This window comes from Hemiscyllium ocellatum, chromosome 28 (genome assembly GCF_020745735.1).
Source record: "Hemiscyllium ocellatum isolate sHemOce1 chromosome 28, sHemOce1.pat.X.cur, whole genome shotgun sequence".
In the NCBI taxonomy this organism is placed as follows: Eukaryota; Metazoa; Chordata; class Chondrichthyes; order Orectolobiformes; family Hemiscylliidae; genus Hemiscyllium; species Hemiscyllium ocellatum.
This window is the reverse complement of record NC_083428.1, coordinates 9,095,851-9,115,841: the sequence shown is the minus strand read 5'-3', so window position 1 is coordinate 9,115,841 and position 19,991 is coordinate 9,095,851. Positions and strand designations below refer to the sequence as shown.

General features: G+C 41.1%; 1 protein-coding gene across 32 annotated transcripts in view; it reads right to left on the bottom strand.

Moving 5' to 3' along the window:
• Positions 1-19,743, bottom strand: part of LOC132828805 (CUGBP Elav-like family member 4) — a 466,645-nt gene extending 446,902 nt beyond the window's left edge. For all 32 annotated transcript variants that reach the window (XM_060845925.1, XM_060845939.1, XM_060845929.1 and 29 more), the window contains exon 1: positions 19,599-19,743. In XM_060845925.1, the coding sequence (XP_060701908.1) occupies positions 19,599-19,743 (145 nt within the window). The remainder of the gene's footprint in view (positions 1-19,598) is intronic.
• Positions 19,744-19,991: the final 248 nt, after the last annotated feature.

Here is a 19,991-nt window from a genome sequence, read left to right as displayed (position 1 = left end):
CTTCCCCACATTCCCATCTATACCATTTACATCAGAATTTAATAACATTTCTGTGGGTCTCAAGTCACACACAGGCAGGATTGGGTACAAGTGACAAGTTTTGCTTTCTAAAAGATGTTAGTGAACCAGATGAGTTTTTATGACAATCAACAATGGTTTTGTGGCAACCATTACGAGCTTTTCAATTCCAGATTATTAATCAGATTCCACCAGCTGCCATGGTGGGAATTGAAGGAATGTCTCTGGTTAAAGTAAAACAAACTCTAAACATATTCAAGTTACAGTAAGATGTTGTAGTGGGTACACTGAAAGGATACTTTAAAATCCTGGGTGGATAAGAGGTTAAAATGGACATGGAATTCACCTTTCTATAATGCATTTGGCTTACAGCAAAGTGCAAAGAGCAGAGTTTAAAAATAGAACAATTACACACTGTGTCAGTGTCTTGTCTTAATCATATGGAATAATGCAGCACTGAAGGAGACCATTCAGCCCATCTTGTCTATGTTGGGTTTTTGAAAGCTTTATCCAATTAGTCCCAAATCAGCATAACCTTAAAGGCAGGGTTGTGGCTCTTGTCACATAGTGGTTCTGGCTCTGCCTCTGCCTCTAAACCAGCAAGTTCTGGGTTCAAATCCCACCTTCCACAAAGCTATGTCTGAACTGACTGATTTAAAAGCAAGCTTTAAAGAAGTTCTTCATGGGTTGCCCAATTCATCCAATGGAATAGTGGGTTCATCCAATGGGTGCAGAGTCCATGATCTATAAGCAACCTAATTGGGCCTTGAGATTTGACCTCAAATGTGTTAGGGAGAACAGTAAACAGCCATGGTGAGATCTTCAGATCATAGATTCAACATTGCTTTTCTGGTAACATACTCCACCGTTTTAGCTATTCTGATTATTATCAGCACAGAGTTTGAGGTCAGACTGCTTTGCGAGATATATTGCATGCTTTTAGTGTGATGTCTCATGATATCATTGAATTCACAGCAACATTATAAGCAATTTTTAAAAAATTAACCTGTTAGAAATGCTTCGACATACCTCTGTAAGAGTTGGGGCTCAAACCTTGACTTTCTTGTCCAAAAGTCAGGACAATAACACTGCACCACCACCCCCATCTCCCCCCCCCTCCCCCTCCCCCCATCCCCCCCCTCCCCCCCTCCCCATCCCCCATCCCCCCTCCCCCTCCCCCCATCCCCCCCTCCCCCTCCCCCCATCCCCCCCCTCCCCATCCCCCATCCCCCCTCCCCCCTCCCCATCCCCCATCCCCCATCCCCCATCCCCCCTCCCCATCCCCCATCCCCCCTCCCCATCCCCCATCCCCCCTCCCCCTCTCCCATCCCCCTCCCCCTCTCCCATCCCCCTCCCCATCCCCATCCACTTAACACCACACCATACAAAATTTTAAACTTATCCCTACAGCATTAATATACACTTCAAACTGACTCACATTTCAGTTCACATGACATTTAATCTTTTGAAAGTCTGAAATAGTTGTTCAATTTATTTAATTAAAATAGAGGGTTTTTAAAATTAAGTACACTAAGAAAAGGTGCTCAACAGATATCACAATTCTGGCAAATTCTAGAAATCCTCTTGGAAAATAATGGCATTGACTGTGTCTCCAAAATCGAAATTCCCATTGCCCTCAATCATAAAAGTGAAAGCAAAATTACCATAGTTCTGCTATCTTGGTAGAGAAGCAACTGATAGTAATTTAACCGGAGGGTCACAATGCTACAGATGAGGGGAAAAGTTGAGAAGGACAGTCCTTCATGACAGTGCAGCTGTTGTGGGATCTGAACCCATGCTGTTGGTGGTACAAACCAGCTGTCCAACCAATTGAGCCCCTTGCACCCCCCCCCAACCATTGACCCAGCCAAAACAATCATCACCAATGCCTTCATTTGTGAACAATGGCTACTCTGATGATGGACTGGAATCTCATTTGGGGGTGGGTGGAGTTGCCCTGGCCATTTGTATTCCTCACGTGGATGCATCACAGTAACACCCAACTTCATGCTCAATTAACGTCCTACAGGGTGACGTAAAACTCGACCTGACTTTCCTTTCTCCAACTCCAGATTCTAAAGCCTATTGTATTTATCAGCAAAAGCTCAAGCCAAGGTTGCTTAATGCAGCAACACTTAGATAATTATAAAATACTTCAAATGTAATAACAAGTCCCAAGACACTTCACAGTAGTGTTATAAAACAAAACATGACTCTGATCTGGAAGGAGAGGTTAGATGAAGTGACCAAAAGCTTGGTCAAAGTGATACATTTTAAGGAATGTCTTAAAGGAGATCAGTGAGCAAGAGAGGCTATCCAAGTTACTGCAGGTCCTCACCCATCACCACCCCTCCCAGCACAGTGACTCACAGCGCCAGGGACCTGGGTTCGATTCCAGCCTGATACTGTCTGTGCGGAGTTTGAACATTCTCCCCATGTCTGTGTAGGTTTATTCTGGGTCCTCCCACAATCCAAAGATATGCAGGTTAGGGGAATTGGCTATGCTAAATTGCCCCATACTGTTTAGGGATGTGTAGGTTAGGTGCATTAGCCAGGGGTAAATGTAGAGTAATAGGGTAGGGGAATGAGTCTGGGTGGGTTACTCTTTGGAGGCTAGGTGTGGACTTGTTGGGCCAAATGGCCTGTTTCCACACTGTAGGGATTCTGTGATTTTATGAGTCCACAGAGAGGTCCAGAGACAAGAGTGAGAACTTAAAAATCAGGGCATTGCTCGACCAGGAACTAAAGTAGTCAATAGTACAAGGGTGTATGGTGAACAGCACCCAATGTGAGTTAAGACATCGACAGCAAGGAACCCATGGAATTCCCAAATCTAGAGGCAATAAAGGCACTTGTATACAGTGACAGTGTCCCTACCTCTGAGGCAGTTAGGGTCTGGTTCAAGTCACACCTGCTCCAGAGGTTTATAATAACATATCTGAACAATTTGGTTAGAAAATATCTAGAGAGGTCATGAGGGTTTTGATGGCTGTTAAGTAGAAGGAAAGCAACATTATGGTGGAATTGTGGTCTTAAAGATGATAGTGGTTTAATCACATAGCATTGCCAATGAGAGAGCTGGAGTTGGTAGCTGGGGAACAGGGTAGGATCCATTGGTCTCTCCAATATTTAATTGGAGGAAACTTCAACCCATTTTCAGCACTGGATGCCAGAGAAGCAATCTGATCATTTTGCAACACTGGAGGTGGTGTCAGGAGAAGAGATAGTGATTGGAGCTGGGTATTGTCAGCGAACATGCCTCTTGACTTTCAGGGTCTCCACAGATCAATTTCACACACAGCAATGTGCTCACCAACTAAGGTCTCAAAGAAATTGCCATCTAATCATTTTCTGGTTTTGTTGCACATCAACATGCAACATATAAACTTGAACATACCAACACAATTTCAGACACAAGTTCCAATTTGATCATAGCTTAGTTATCAGAGGAAGAACCCTATCTACACCCATTGGGAAGGGTATTTACTATCAATCAGGGCACCCCATACTCACCTGAACAAGATTTGTTAACTCAACACAGACCACAGCAAGAAACTCATATGTTTATGCAGGGAAAGTCAGACAGAAAAATGGCAATTAGACCATCCCTTTGTCTTTCTATTTTTGTTCGTTTAGTACAGGAATGTAGAAGATTTTTCTCTTTGTTGAATACTCAGAAACATCCAATAATGCCCCATGGACTACATGAATGAGTTGTCATGATTTGGAGATGCTGGTGTTGGACTGGGGTGTACAACGTTAAAAATCACACAACACCAGGTTATAGTCCAACAGGTTTAATTGGAAGCACACTAGCTTTTGGAGCGACGCTCCTTCATCAGGTGATTGTCACAGTCCTTCATCAGACACAATCAACTGATGAAGGAGTGTCGCTCCGCAAGTTAGTGTGCTTCCAATTCAACCTGTTGGACTATAACCTGGTGTTGTGTGATTTTTAACTTTGAATGAGTTGTAACTCATTGGTAAATGTGCTCCAGCTACATTCCAGTGCCTCTGGAACTTGCACACTTATTATGTTTAATTTTATTATTTAACTACTATTGAAATTAAATCCACATTTCTGTTAATTTCCATATATCTTGAGCTACTAATCTTGTCCCAATTTCAATGAAGAGATAATAACATTCAGAACAGCTCTTTCCAAATCTCCACAACATTGAAACTGGATAAAATCAGCAAGGTCAGAAGGTATCAGGACAAATGCAATAGTTTCTATCTTCTCCAGAAGGCAAGTTACCAGCTATTGAGGAACCAAAGACACCCCATAAGCAGTGGTTTCAACCCTGTTAATCAGGTCAAATACTATCGTAAAATGTGCATATCAAGACATCAAGGGATTGAGTCTAGTAAAACTGCCAACTTTAAACCGCTGTATCTTTGTGGCGGTTATTTTATTCTTTCAGTTCAATCATTGGCCCTCAAAGCCCTGATATCAGCTTACTGTTTAAAACCACAATATTCATCTGTAAGGTGAAACAAACAACAATTATAAGTAAATATTCAATTTATTCTTAGGCAGAGCTCCTGATAAGTATCAAATAACTCCTTCATAAAGTGTGACAATCAATATCCTGTTTGGATTCTAACAGGGGCAATCAGGTCCAGACCTCATCTCAACCTTGGCCTAAACATGGCCAAAAGAGCTGAAATCCAGGGGTAAGTGACTTTCCCAGATATCAAATCTCCCTAAGTGTGACACCAAGGAGTCAAGTCAATGGGAATCGGGAGAAATCTCTCCGCTGTTGGAGTCATACATAGCTCAAAGGGAAACAGTTACAGCCATTGGACATCACTGCAGAGTTCCTCAGGGGAGTGTCCTAGGCCCAACCTTTTCAACTATTTCATCAATGACCTTCCCTCTTACATAAGGACAGAAGTGGGGGTGTTCGCTGATGAACTCACAATTGCCAGATTCTGAAGCAGTTTGTGCCCACAAGCAACAAGACCTGGATAACATTGAGGCTCGACTGCCTGGCAGCATGACATGAACATTACATGCCACTTGAGTACCAGGCTATAAACATTTCCAACAAAGGAGAATCTAATCATCGCCCGATGACACTTGATGGCTTTACCATCACTGAGGCCCCACTATCAACATCCCAGAAACTTAATTGTTACTGACTGCAGCATTCACAATAAAATGGACAAATTGGTCATGCAAGAAGATCTAAACGAGTAGGACATAGCAGAGATTATAGAGATGTGGTGGCAGGGTGATCAGGAATCGGAACAGAATATTAAGCATTTTTCAGTTTTTAGAAGGACAGACAAAAAAGAAGGTAGGGTAGCACTGCTGATTAAGGAGAAAATTAATGTGAGTGAGAGGAAGGATGTTAGCTCTGGTGAAGTGGAATCTGTACATGTTGAAGCACCAAGAGGCAGAAAACAATAGTAAGGGTTGCATCCAGACCTCAAAGTGGTAGTAGCAATATTGGTGAAGGCATTATAAAGAAACTCAGATCAACAAATAATAAAGGTACAATGATAATTATGGGCAACTTTAATCTGCATATAGCTTGCGTTAATCAAATCAGTAGCGAAACCAAAGACAAGGAATTCTTGGGCTGCGTACCGGGATAATTTTATTAATCAATACACTGAAGATCCAAGGTATCAAAGGATATCAGGAGAAAATGGGAACAGTGTACTGAATTGGCTGATTGGCCATGATCACACTGAATGGCACAACGGGCTCGAAGGGCCAAATGGTCTACTCCTGCTCCTATTTTCTATGTTTATATTTGAATATGGTGACTGTAAGAATAGATGAATGGCTACAAATTCTACAGCAATTAACTCACCCCCTTACTCACCAAAGATTATTCGCCAATTGAATTCATGGGTCAACAATATGATGGAATACTCTCCTGAATATATACCGCTCTGGTGTTCAAGAAGCTCAACACAATCCAGCATCAACCAACTGCTTTACTGGCACTCCATCCAATTTCACCACTCGCTCGATTTACCACTGATGCACAAAGCCGGCAGTATGTACCATCTACAAAATGCTCTGGAATAACTCACCAAAGCTCTCGTGACAGCACCACCCAGACCTATGATCACTACCATCTAGAAGGACAAGGGGAGCAGGTGCAAAGAAACACCACATGCAAGTTCTCATCCAAGACTACATACCATACTGACTTGAAACGATACCACCATTACTTCAGTGTCACTGGAATAAAATCCTACACTTCCTTCCCCAACAGCATTGTGGGTGTCATGACTAAATGGACTGCATTGGTTCAAGAATCATAGAATCCCTACAGTGTGGAAACAGGCCATTTGTAAGAACAAGTCTACACTGACTCTCCGAAGAGTATCCCACCCAGCCCATTCCCCTAGCCTATTACTTTACATTTTCCCCTTGACTAATGCATCTAACCTACACATCCCTGAACACTATGGGCAATTTAGCATGGACAATTCGCCTAACCTACACATCTCTGGACTGTGGGAGGAAACTCACACAGACACGTGGAGCATGTGCAAACTCCACGCAGACAGTCACCCAAGGCTGGAATCGAACCCGGGTTGCTGGTGCTGTGAGGCAGCAGTGCTAACCAATGAGCCACTATGCCACCCTAAAAGATGACACAGCATCACTTTCCCAAGGGCAAGGAGGGATGGTTAACAAATGCTGATCTTGCCAGCGACACTGAGATTCCGTAAATAGATTAAAAGGAGCAAGATTACCTCAAGGCCTTAAAACGGTTTATCAAACCCTGAATGCAAAATTATTTTGTCAAAGGGGTATAAAAATGGGAGGGAAAACCATCAACATCTCAGCTGAGAAAATGCAACATTTGACTCAAATCATAAATGAATCAAGAGCTTTTATCTGGCAGCCAATTTCTTTTCTGTCTTCAGTTTTCAAATAAGCACTTTAGAAAGAAATTAAAAGACCACATCAGGAAATCCAGCAGCTGCAAGTGGTTACTACAGGTGTGTTGTCAGTTTACACAGAGCAGGAGGATTCCTGCTTTGATTGCCAGTCTTTGCTGAGTTTGCTGATCTTTTGACAGGGTTGACATTCTTGACTGCTATCTGTTGAAAGGTGTGTACACATATGCTGAGAAAGAACTGTACACAGCTCAGCTGCAATGACGGACAGAAATGAAAGCTCACTGACATTCAATGTCTACGAACATACAGAAAATCATGCACTTTACAGCACAAAGGGAAACAGCTGTTTCATCCTGCCTGGACAAGCAAACTACTTTTGCCCATTCCCCATCCTTTCCCCATACAAAAAGATTTATCTATCACTCTGTACAGCCACTAGATGTCCCAATACACTACATCAAGTAAAGTACAATTAATGAAGGTGATGCCCGAGTGGTAGTATCACTAGATGATTAATCCCAGCAATCCTGGTAATGATCTGGGGACCTGGGTCCAAACTGTGTTCAATAAAAATCTGGAATTAAGTAACTGTAATTGTAGAAACTGTGGGTAATCGTCAGGGGGATAAGCCTAACTGGCTCACTAATATTCTTTGGGAAGGAGAGCTACCATTCTTGCCTGGTCTGGGCTCCACACAACCTCTGGACCATTGCAATATGGTTGACTTTTAACTGCCTTCTGGGCAATTAGGGATATGTAATAAATGTTGGCCTAGCTATACCCTGTTGACGAAAAAAAAGTACATGCTGTTTTGTTCTTTTACTTTTCAAAGCTTGATCTTTATAATCTACTGTAGATTCATTTCCAGCACTGTTTCTGGTCAAGCATTCCAGACTCAAGATCTTTGTAGAGATGGACCAGTTCAGCCAGGTGAATGAGAGTGTCAGTGAAAGGGTACTGGTTGGGTCGGTGTGAGAGCAAGAAATAAAAGGCTTGGAGGCCTTTGCTGTGGCAGATGAATGTGTACAGGGACTGGATGATGAGCTTATGACCGAAACATCAATTCTCCTGCTCCTCAGATGCTGCCTGATCTGCTCTGCTTTTCCAGCAACACACTCTCAACTCAGATTCCATATACCCTTTACACAAAAAATCCTGAAATTTCCTTCACACTTTGAATTATAATCTTAAATTTATGTCAACTCGCTATCTTGATCAATGGAAACAACTGGTCCGAGTTAAGGTGTCAACTTTCAACAGATGAGGGAAGTGAGAACAAAGAACAAAAAACCTTCCGGCACAGAAACAGGCCATTCGGTCCTCTAAGCCTGCGCCGATCCAGATCCTCTATCTAAACTTCGTCATGTATTTTCTAAGGGTCTGTATCCCTTTGCTCCCTATACATTCCTGTATCTGTCTAGATACATCTTAAATGGCACTATCATGCCCCCCTCTACCACCTCCATTGGCAATGTGTTCCAGGCACCCACCACCCTCTGCGTAAAGAACCTTCCATGCATATCTTCCTTAAACTTTTGCCCTCTCACCATGAACTCATGATCCCTTGTAATTGAGTCCGCCATTCTGGGAAAAAGCTTCTTGCTATCCACTCTGTCTACACCTTTCATGATTTTGTCGATCTCAATCAGGTTCTCCCTCAAACTCCGTCTTTCTAATGAAACTAATCCTAATCTACTCAATCTCTCTTCATAACTAGCACCCTCCATACCAGGCAACATCCAGGTGAACCTTCTCTGCATCCTCTCCAGGTTACTAACCAGCCCTGATCAAACAATACCTTAGCCTTTCTTCAGAAGAAAACTAGATGTGGGAGGAAAGTTACACAAATACAAGGAAGATTAATCAAAACACACAACAGAGGAGCATTCCTATCTGAACTCAATTGAAAAGTTTAAGATAACTAGAGGATGCTAATTAAATGCTGGTTTAGCCAGCAATGCCCACATCCCATGATGATATTTTTCAAAATGGCTCGGCATTTGATGATGTGTATCTGGTGTCTGTGGTTCCCTATGTGTGATTAGTTAAATCTGTGTTTAGTTGCAGAAGAAAGAAACTAAACTGTAGGCAAGTAGCTGTAAGCATGAGAGCAGACATTTTAAAGCATTGAGTCACACTCTTGCTCTGGACATACAACACAGAGATCTCAATCAAGATACCTGGGACACTGCAATTGTTTAAAAATCCTAGGGCTAGGGAGGGAAGCAAAAACCTTGATAATTTAGATTGTATTGCCATATGTATTCAAGTACAGGAGTATAGTGAAAAGTGTGTACTGGTGCCATCTTCGGTACAAAGGTGCCTCGGTACAAAAACATTAGGTACAGAATAGTAAAAGAGAGAAACAAAATTAGAATATTAAGCATTACTTTCATAGAATAAGTAGAAAAATAAATAAATAACGTCAAAGTTAACATTGAAGTCCTTCTTAACATAAACTAGAAAAATAAAGGAATTAAATTCAATAATCTTTCTTGAGTGTTTAGCCATGCTGAGGCCCAATCTCCTCCAGTTAGCTCACTGTCCAGGAGACCCCAGCTCCTGTTCTCAATGTCGCTGCCAATACTGGGGGAGGACCACTTGCTTTTCCTGTGTTATTTTTGTTCTTAATTATCATCTCCTGCTGAGAAATGGGCTTATGTGGTTGTCTAGTGAGGAGAAGAGGTTTCTTGGTTTCGATGTGATGCCTCCCCCTCCCCACATTCAAAAGCCCTTCTAACATGGACAAAGCTCAGATCTGAAGCATGGTCAACTTGACGCACCAGAGAGCTGTTTAACCATAGCAAGAACTTCCAGGACAATTCCATAGGAGACGATTTGTTGCATGGGAGTGGGGGGTAAGTATAACAAACAATTTCCACTATTCTTTTACACATTTTAAATTTAATAGAGCATCATCTTGATGAAAAATATTGAGTTCTGAGCTTTGTCTGAAAAGTAATAAAGTGATATAATTTGAGCTACAATTTAGCAGCATACAAACAACCCTAATCACAACAACCCTGCATTACAATAGTACCTACAGCAGGGAGCTTGTGGTACAGTGCTGGTGTCACTAGGCCAGGAAGTTCAGGTTCTAGTCAAACACAGTGTGATGCTGGAAAAGCACAGGGTGTCAGGCAGAATCCAAGGAGGAGAGTTGATGTTTTGAGCAAAACTCTTCATCAGGAATGCTGAAGAGCTCATGCTCAAAATGTTGACTCTCCTGCTCCTCAGATGCTGCCTGACCCACTGTGCTTTTCCAGCAACACTCTTTGACTCTGATCTCCAGCGTCTGCAGTCCTCACTTTCTCCCAGTTCAGTTCAAATCCCACATTCCCCGGATGTGTGTCATTCCACTTTTGAACATGCTGACTGAAAACAGCCTTCATGTGGCATGGTGGTACTGTCTTCACCACTAAGCTAGAAGATCCTAGTTCAAGTCCCACCTATGTCAGATGTGTTATAACTTATCTAAAAAGGTTAAATTAATCAGGCACAAGTCCTACCTGCTCTGGATGCATTTTATAACACACATTAAAAATATCAATATTACAGCATGACTAATAAAATTGACTATGTTCAATTATATGCAGGTGGAGGGGTAATGATTGTGACTTCACTTGAGCATATTAAAAATGGACACTAGTGCTCCTCAGGCATTCAGTACAGACAGCGTGAGCAAGTCAGAGAACCTCCTCCAGCCTGGTCTGCCCTTGGGTATGGCCAAGATGGCTAGTACCAGTTCCAGGCAGTGGGCTGTGGAGGGGTTCATAGATGCCAACTGGCTGCCCCTCTTCCGCAGCTATGTTCATGCCCAGGTGTCCTTGGAGAGGGAGCATGCTGTGTCCACCAATACTCTTGATGCCTTTGGAGACAGGTGGGCACCACGGGGGATTCAGTGCTTTGTCTGCTCCTCCTACTCCACTTTGATTTAAACTCTTCCCCCTCTCGTCACCTTGGATGACCTGATTTACCCTTAATAGGCTTTGAACAGAGATGATTTATGGTGAGGTGATGCATTTTGGAAGATCTAATGTAGGAGGGAATCACAGAGTAATTAGCAGAGCTCTTAGTGACATCAAGATACAGGCAGATCTAAGCGTACCACAGCCTACAGTTCCCAGAATGTGGCAACACGGTCAATAAGGTGGTCAGGAAAGAATATAGCATGCTTGTTTTCATTGGTCAGGGAATAAAATATAAAAATTGGCAAGTCATGTTGCAGCTTTATAGAACTTCACTTAGGCCACATTTGGAATATTATGTACAGCCCTGGTCGCCACACTACAAAAAGGAGGTTTTTGAGAGGGTACAGAAACAGTTTACCAGAATGTTTTCTAGTTTGGAGGGTAAAAAGTATGAGGAGAGATTGGACAAACTTACTTTGTATCTACTTGAATGTCAAAGGTTGAGGAATGACCTGATGGAAGTTTACAAAATTACGAGAGGCATGGATACAATATATAGACAGAATCTATTTCCCTGAGTCAAGATATAAAAATCTGGGGGCATCTAGGGGACATAGGTTTAAGCTAAAGGGGATAAGTTTAAGGAGATGTGAGAGGCAAGTTTTTTTTTACACAGAGGGGTTTAAGTGCCTAGAATGTATTGCCAGTGGTAGGGGAGGGGGCAACATTTAAGAGGCATGTTGGCAGATATATGAATAGACAGAGAATAGAAGGATACATAGAGGCAAAAGGTGGTTAGTTTAGGAAGGCATCATGTGCCAGCGCAATCATGGCGGACTGAAGGGGCTGTTCCTGTGCTGTATTGCCCTTTGTGTCTTTGTACTGGTGATTGTTAATAAGTGAAGAAATACCATGAATGGTTTAGTGACAGGAGAAAATCATTTCAGTTCTCTGTGATTACACTTCTGGATGTTACAAACAAAAAGTTAAAAGGGATACTGCAGCTCTTCTGATGCAGTGGTATTGTCCCTACCTTTAACCCACAAGCTTGGGTCCAAGTCGCACCTACTTCAGATAGATATTGTAATATGGCTGAAAAGGTTTATTAAAAATATCTATCAAAAAGGGACACTTACTGAAGCTGTGAGTGGTTGAGTTGGGAGCTACATGCTTGTAATATTTCATTCAATAAACAAATGTAAAGATTGGTTCCAGTTTCCTCCTTCAACACTGGCTTTCTGGAATAAAACATTTGTTGTCTCACAAAGCACTTAGAACACCCTGAGGTTAGGATAGGAATTGCATATTTGCAACCCTCGTCTTTAGGTTTTCTCCAACCGACCAAAAAGTCTGCCAAGCACCTTTCCTGAAGATAGTGCTGATATTTTTAAAACATTCTTTCATAGGATGTGGGCATTGGCACTCCTTTTATTTCATTGTATTGAGCTGAGTTCAAATTCCCAAGCTGCCATGGTAGAATTTGAATCTATTTCTCTATATCATTAATCCAGGCCACTGGATTACTAGTCCAATAGGATAACTATAATGCTATCTTATTCAGATAAGATCATATTATAAACTGTGGACTGCTACAGTCTAGAAGCAATTTTCTAACTTTTCAGGTAAGTTCACAGGTCAGCAGTGTCTATCAGTACTTAGCACGGAAACACCTGGGAATTGTCTGTTCCGATGTGGAGCAGAATGACCTAGTACTAGTGTCATTGCTCAAAAGGAGCCAGGGATTTTCCATGTGTTCTGGTCAACTTTCCTTTTTCAAATCACAGCATCAGAAACTAGTTATTCATCTTCATTATTAGTTTTATAAGTTATTTTTCACAAAGTGTTTATCTATGCAACAGAATAAGTTACATTTCAAAGTAACCGATTGGACACAAAGGAAATTGAATGTAAATCTTTATATTAACCCTGGAACAATTTCATCCCAACACTGTCAAAGTCCAAAACATTTCATGTTTGTTTGATACAGTCATTAAGGGGCTAATTTTAATCTGACTCACTTGGTGCGCATACCATAGAATCCATGTGACAGAATTTATTGGATAATGCAGTACGTCATGCGAATTTGGGAGCATTGGTTTTTACAAGTCATGGCTCATTGACTTTTGAACCCAAATTGTTTAAAAATCACATTAATTTGAATCATGCTTTTAGCATCATTTCAGAGTCATGATGCTACATGATTATAATCAGAAGGTGAGGTAAGAATGACTGGCCTTGACATCAAGGCTGTATTCGACTGCATGCGGCATCAAGGAGCCCTTGCAAAATTGGAATCAATGGGTCTTAGGGGCAAACTCTCCACTGACTGGAGTCTCACCTGGTACATGGGAAGATGACCGTGGTTGTTGGAGGTCAGTCAGTTCAGCTCCAGGACATGGGGGGGCAGGAGTTCACCAGGATGGTATCCTGGACAGAACCTTCTTCAGCTGCTTCATCAGTGGCCTTCCGCCATCATAAGGTCAGAAGTGCAGATGTTTGGCAGTAATTGCACAATATTCCGCACCATTCAGGACTAGTTCGATACTGAAGCAATCCATGTTCAAATGCAACATGATCTGGACAATATCCAGGCTTGGGCCGACAAGTGGCAAGTAACATTTGCGCCACACAAATGCCAGGCAATGACCATCACCAATAACAGACAATCTAACCACTGATCCTGACATTCAATGGTGTTACCATCACTGAATTCCCCACTATCAACATCCTGGGGGTTATCACTGACCAAAAACTCGACTGAACTTACCACATAAGCACAGTGGTTACGAGAGCAGGTCAAAGGCTAGGAACACTGGGGCGAGTAATTCACCTCCTGAGTCCCCAGAACCTGTTCACCATCTACAAGCCACAAGTCAGGGGTCTGTTGAAGTGTTCCCCATATGCCTGGATGGGTGCAGCTCGAACAACACTCAAGAAGCTTGATACTAACCAGGACTAACCAGGACAAAGCAACACACTTGATTGGCACCACATCCACAAGCATCCTCTGCCTCCATGACCGATGCTCAGCAGAAGAAATTAGGCCATTCGGTCCATCGAGTCTGCTTCACCATTCAATCATGGCTGATGGATTTTTCAACCCTATAATCCCACTTTCCCCATGTAACCGTTGATCCCCTTGGCAATCAAGCACTTATCTATCTGTTTTAAATATAGTCAATAACCTGGCCTCCACAGCTCTCTGTGGCAATGAATTCTACATATTCACCACTCTCTGGCTGAAGAAGTTTCTATCTGCAAGATGCATTGCAGAAATTCACTGAAGATCCTCATAGACTACCTTCCAAATCCATGACCACTTTCATCTGGAAGAACATGGGCATCAGATACACAGAACACCACCACCTTCAAGTTCCCCTCTAAGCCACTTACCATTCTGACTAGGACACATATCACCATTCCTTCACTGTCACTGGGTCAAAATCCTGAAATTCCCTCCCTAAGGGCATTGTGGGTCAACTCACAGCAAATGGACTGCGGCAGTTCAAGAAGACAGCTCACCACCATGTTCTCAAGAGCAGCTAGGGATGGGCAATAAATGCTAACCAGCCACTGAAGTCCACATTCCACAAATGAATTTAAAAAAGCACAAATTTGAGATTCTTTCAGTTTATATCATTTTTTTTAGTTTTAACTTAAGGTATTTGTAATGCCAAAAGTTTAGCAAGATTCTACAAGTAGCAATCTGTCTTTTACTGAGAAATAAAGAATAGCCGATACACTGTTATTGTTCTGCAGATAGTGACTTGAATCACCTGAGTAAGCAGACAAGGCCTCAGTTGAACACCCTACAGGAAAGGTGCTCACTCTGAATGTACAGCATTTCCCTCTGTATTGCAGTTAATCAGCCTAGATTCTGTGCTAAAATCTGTGGCTTCAAACCCCCAAACCTCTGACTCAGAGGTGACAGTGTCACAGTTGGTACTCAAACTCTGACTCACACCAGCAAATGCTACCATTGAATCATAGCTGACTTCTACACTGAGCTTCAGTCCAGTTTGATTCAGCAAGTGCTACTTATTAGGAGTGATAGTAACTCATTTTGGCTCAAAAATATGATCCGTTTTGATATATTTCATGTTAAAACAAAAACAACATGTTAAACAAGTTTTCAATTATCAGTGTCACTCTCAGCATTTCTCCGATGTTGGCATTTAAGTTTATAGTAGAAATAAGCCACACATTTGCTGTTGTTGTTCAGATTTTGTGGCACATTGCCTTATGCATGCTGTTAGTGCCAAGCAATAGGAGTATTGACATCTAGACAGTACACTTGCAGATCTCTAAAGCTTGGCTTTCCTAGCTTGCAGCCAAGCCCACTGGATTTAGGTAGGAGATGTGTTCCTCTGAGGGAAAACTGCACATTCAACATCAGAGAAATAGACCAGTGCAGATGCACACTTCTCAGCAGTTTGGTTCATAACACTTTGATGTTACAATGGATTTCTCCATCCGCTGGGTGTGCTACCTAATTAATCAACAAACACCTAGTCCGAAAAGCTCTGCTTTCGAAATAAGGTCAGAACCAACATTTGCCTTTTGCACTCAATCCAGCTGACCGTGGTCAAGAGTACAGCATTCTCAAGTAATAACTTTTTCACAAAACAAGAAATATAGAAATAATAATCCAGATTCAGAAATGAGGAAGAGTTAATGGTGCTAAATTAAAGATGGACCCTTTCTCCAAACTAAAATCCAACATGGGATCAGAGGTGAACAATCAATAGAGTAGCACTCTGTAGATTTTAGTCTAAAAAAGATTTACAACAAGAAATGTGATCAATGCAACACATAGTACTGTCTGTTCCTAACATAAAGTGGGTTCAGACACGCCTTTAGTATTATAAAGTTAGGAAGTATGCTTTACAAATTGATATCACATGAAGGAACAATCAAACACATTTCAAGAGTGACATTTCTATTTTATTGGATTAAGAGTATTGGAAGCCGTCTCAGCTTCCCAAAGACAGAAAGGGCAGCTTCCTTAAAAATAAGCTTTCATGGAATGTAGATATCAATGGCAAGAGCAACATTTGCTGTTGATCCTTAATAGTCCTCAAGATGGTAGCAGTGGTGATGAGTAGCATTCTTAAACCACAGCTCAGTGAATGTGGTGTCGGTGGACTCACAATACTGGGAAGGGGAAAAATGATTAAAATTTGTCTTTCAAGAGTTCAAAATGAGCTAGAGAACCATCAGTAGTTTCTTTCATACCTGGTCTGATATTCTACTATATTGACTTGACATGAAAAGAAAATGAAGAATGGTGTAAGAGAAGTTAGCAATTAATTATCATTAAGTTTGTTAAATTGCCATGGTATGTTTCAATCACTGCGTTAACTGAGAGGGTGAGAAACCAATATGATTCAGATCACCAGGAGCTTAACTAAAATAAAGGTTGAGAAAATTGAGATTATTCGCTTAGATAAAGAAGAGAATTGGAGGTAATCTCATGGAAGCGTCAAGCTTACATAGAGGATTTCCCCAGGCAAATAGCTTGTAGTGCTAAAGAGAGAAGACAGTCAAGTTAACAAAGAGAAAGTTAGGTTTATGAATAATGTCAATCGAATCTTTTTATTTAAAGGGAAACAAGCTGCAAAAATTAACTAAAACAAAATTGAAAAAGTGAATATAAATGTTTTGCAGATCCAACTTCACGCATTCTTGTTAACTGAAAGAATTTAAGGTTAGGTTAAGAACACCTAGGTGAGATTTGAGTATCAAAAGGAATCTGATTGATAGAATATTCCTCTTCATAATATGGAAAGCAAAAAGAATCGGGCACCATAAAATCACTGATGTACACAATACATCAATTGCTCACTGTTGCAGTTACAGGTGTTCGGCTCCAGATGCTAGGTGATGAGAGTCCAACACCAGCACATCACAGGTGATGAGAGATTGACTTGAAGCTGAAAAGACTAGCATCTTCTGATAGCGCAGGTCCGATTCCCCTTCTGGCTTGGGAACTGCCTTTCTCAAAGTGGAAGGCAATGGCAACAGGTCACAACAAAAACTGCCAAGAAGATAGCTCAGGTTGAAGCATCAGCAGGCACTGAGCCAAGGACCAACCTGCTGGTATAGCTCAGTTAATGACAGATCATAAACACTCACCTCCAAACCCAACCAACTGTTTCAATCTATTTTTATTTGGAAACAGGTGAATTCCCAATTGATGCCCATCACTTGAATAAATACTCAATGCAAGGACAATTATCACCATTTTAAATATTTTAATAAAACAATATGAAAAGAGAAATAAAATTAAAAGTTAACAAAGAGCTGCAGATTGCAGTAAGGAAAAAGAATTTAAATTGAATGCCTTCTATGTGCAAATCAGTCCACTATAGAGAGAGGCAGCCCATCATTTCATTGCTATTACTTCTAGTGATCAAATGCTGAATTTTGCTTTAAATAGACATCACCTAGGTGAAGGGACAAGCACCAAGACCACAGGACACTTGCAAGGTCAAAAAGAACAGGAAAGAAAAGGTAAATCGAGATCAAAGACCGTGTGATGCTGACTTGTGTTTGAAAAGATAAATGAGCATCTCACTCCAGCACATGAAAGGTCTTTTCAACATTGGAAAAGTTTTAATTGCAACAAGTCTGAAGAAAAGAAGTCTTTACAACCGTTGTTAAGTCAATTTTAAATGCACGAGGGAACAGGGCAAGAAGGTAAACCTTACAGTGCATATATCCAAATAGAGTTTGCCCAAGTATTTGCGAAATATAGAGAAGCAGTCAGCTTGCTATGAACAAAACAGGATAAATTTTCAAACTCAAACGTTCAAAACAGGATAAATGATCAAACTCAAACGTTCAAAGAATGAAAGGGGAGCACCAAAAAAAATCTCCGAAATGTCAGGATAATGAAGAGAAGTCGACAGGACTTTGTCAACCAAAGGGGCAGTAGGTTGACTCATGCGTTGCTGAAATGCTAAGCACATTCCCTATCATGTTGAACCAGGGCAAGCAAACACGCTGTTACAAAACAATATACGCCTAGCCGCCCACCTGCTAATAGAAAAGGGGCAACAAAAATACTGTACCTCTTTCTGTCTGGTGCTTGAATGATCAAATTTAGTGGCTCATCATCCTTGACTCTTGAATGACAAGTCACCCGATTTAGGCACAGGACTCAAAAATAATTTTATATATAAACGTAAAATGTGAAATATATAATTCTGATCTTAGAGCCAGTTTCATTTTAATTATAAAGCGTGACATGTAGGAAAAGAAAATTTGACATCGAGCAAGTGCAGCTCTTAACATAGTATATGAAGCAAAGTAATGAGACGGGCAGTTTGTTGCAGTGTTGCAATGCATAGAGCTCTTACTATCAATTGTACCATTTGGTAAATAAAGTTTTTAAGCAGTTAAGCTTAAAATTTGTTTAAAAATTACACCGTTCACATTGTAAATATTTATCTATAACATATCCCACTGCAAACACTGTCTCAAAGAACCAGTAAAACACACCAGGATTCTCTGCTCATAATTCCTTCATTTACTGGGTAACCCGTTCAAATGCCCTCTGATGAACTACAACCTTGTATGTAACGTATTGTTTATAACCAGTCATTAATACAGGAAACAGCTAATACATCCGCCCTGTAACGCACTCCTTGCTGTAATACTCCCGTACCACAACCTCTCACAGAACACACATCATTTACCCCATTTGTAGTCAACAATCTTAGACAAGGCTCATCTTCTTAACTACAGCACAACCTCTAATGTAACATGCAATAATTCAGCTTCGGTCGCTGGGAGGGAATGTGTGCATAAATAAAAATTAGATATCTGTAACGTGTTCCTTGAGAAAGGCAGGCTTCTTAGCATTGTTTGATACACAAGATCTACTGGTTAAATGGTCAGCTTTTACAATTAAAAGTTGATATGAAGAAATATTCCCAAGTCCCAAGCATCAGCGCTTCATTAAGAGGTTGGGAAGTGGGGAACAATGAAAAAAAAACAAACGATCCATTGCTTGATCTGTTAGAAACCTTGAAAAGGATCACTCCCTTTTTGGGAAAGTATTTGGTAAATGGGTAACGTTGGAGGGTAAATTGCACCAAATGTTGTCGTGGCGTTGCTAGAAAAAAAACCCTAATCACTTGAGACGTCAGAGTAAAAGACCTGGATATAGCAGGACCGTTCTCACGCCGAGGGAAGCACTAAAGACGGTGCCTCTTTAAACTAAACTGCGATTGAGGACGACAATGCAACTTATAATCCTTAAAACAAAACTGAGCATTGTTAACGAAACGGCCATCCACTGTAATAGGCTGAATGCACTTCACACTATCCCGTCTGAATTTACAATAACTAGGGCAATGAATCCTGGAGTTAAAATGAAATGATTTCTTTCCCACTTGCAACCTTATTAATAAAGAGTGATTGGATTTCAGGTTCAACTTGAATAAAACACCGAGCATTAGTTTCAATATAATGAAAGACATAACTGTACAGTAAATAAAAGAATCTTTTCTGCCGATCAGTGTGAAACAAAAATCATTCAGTGGCGACATTTTAAATGTAATTTTAATCAAATGCCTAAGTGCCTTGATTAATTCAACTCTGTTAATTTGATCATCGTCTTTTTTAACTGAAAAACAGGTTGATCAATAGTCAATTAAAGAAACTAAAATGACTAGAAATATTAACACAATTAATAAGGTCTTGTTTTGAATCTATTGGTATCAGAACCTATGATTTCCCTTTAACTGCTTTGTTGCCTTATTCTGTAGGTGGTGCTGATGTTATTCAAACCTTTGTGCATGCCTGTGAACCGATCCTTCAGCACAGTTAACTCATATATCTTCCCAAATTCCTCAAAGAGGGGCTTCAGGTCATTCTCCTCCAGGTTCCGTGGGATCTGGCCAATGAACAGCTTAATGGCGTCGTGGTCCTTCATCTGGCTGTGGTTGAGCTGAATATCAGCCTCGTTCATGGGTTGATGGTACTGGGAAGGCTGCTGCTGCTGCTGCTGCTGCTGCTGCGCTCCGTCTGCCTCTCTCAGTCTGGCCATCGCTAACCAACAAAATGAAGAACACAGGAGGCACCACTCAGCTGTAGAGAGAAAAAAAAGACTTCCTGTTTCAGCCTGTGTGCTCAGTGGTGACACCCCTTGAGGACTGGCTGTCTGGAAAAGCTGTTTGTATA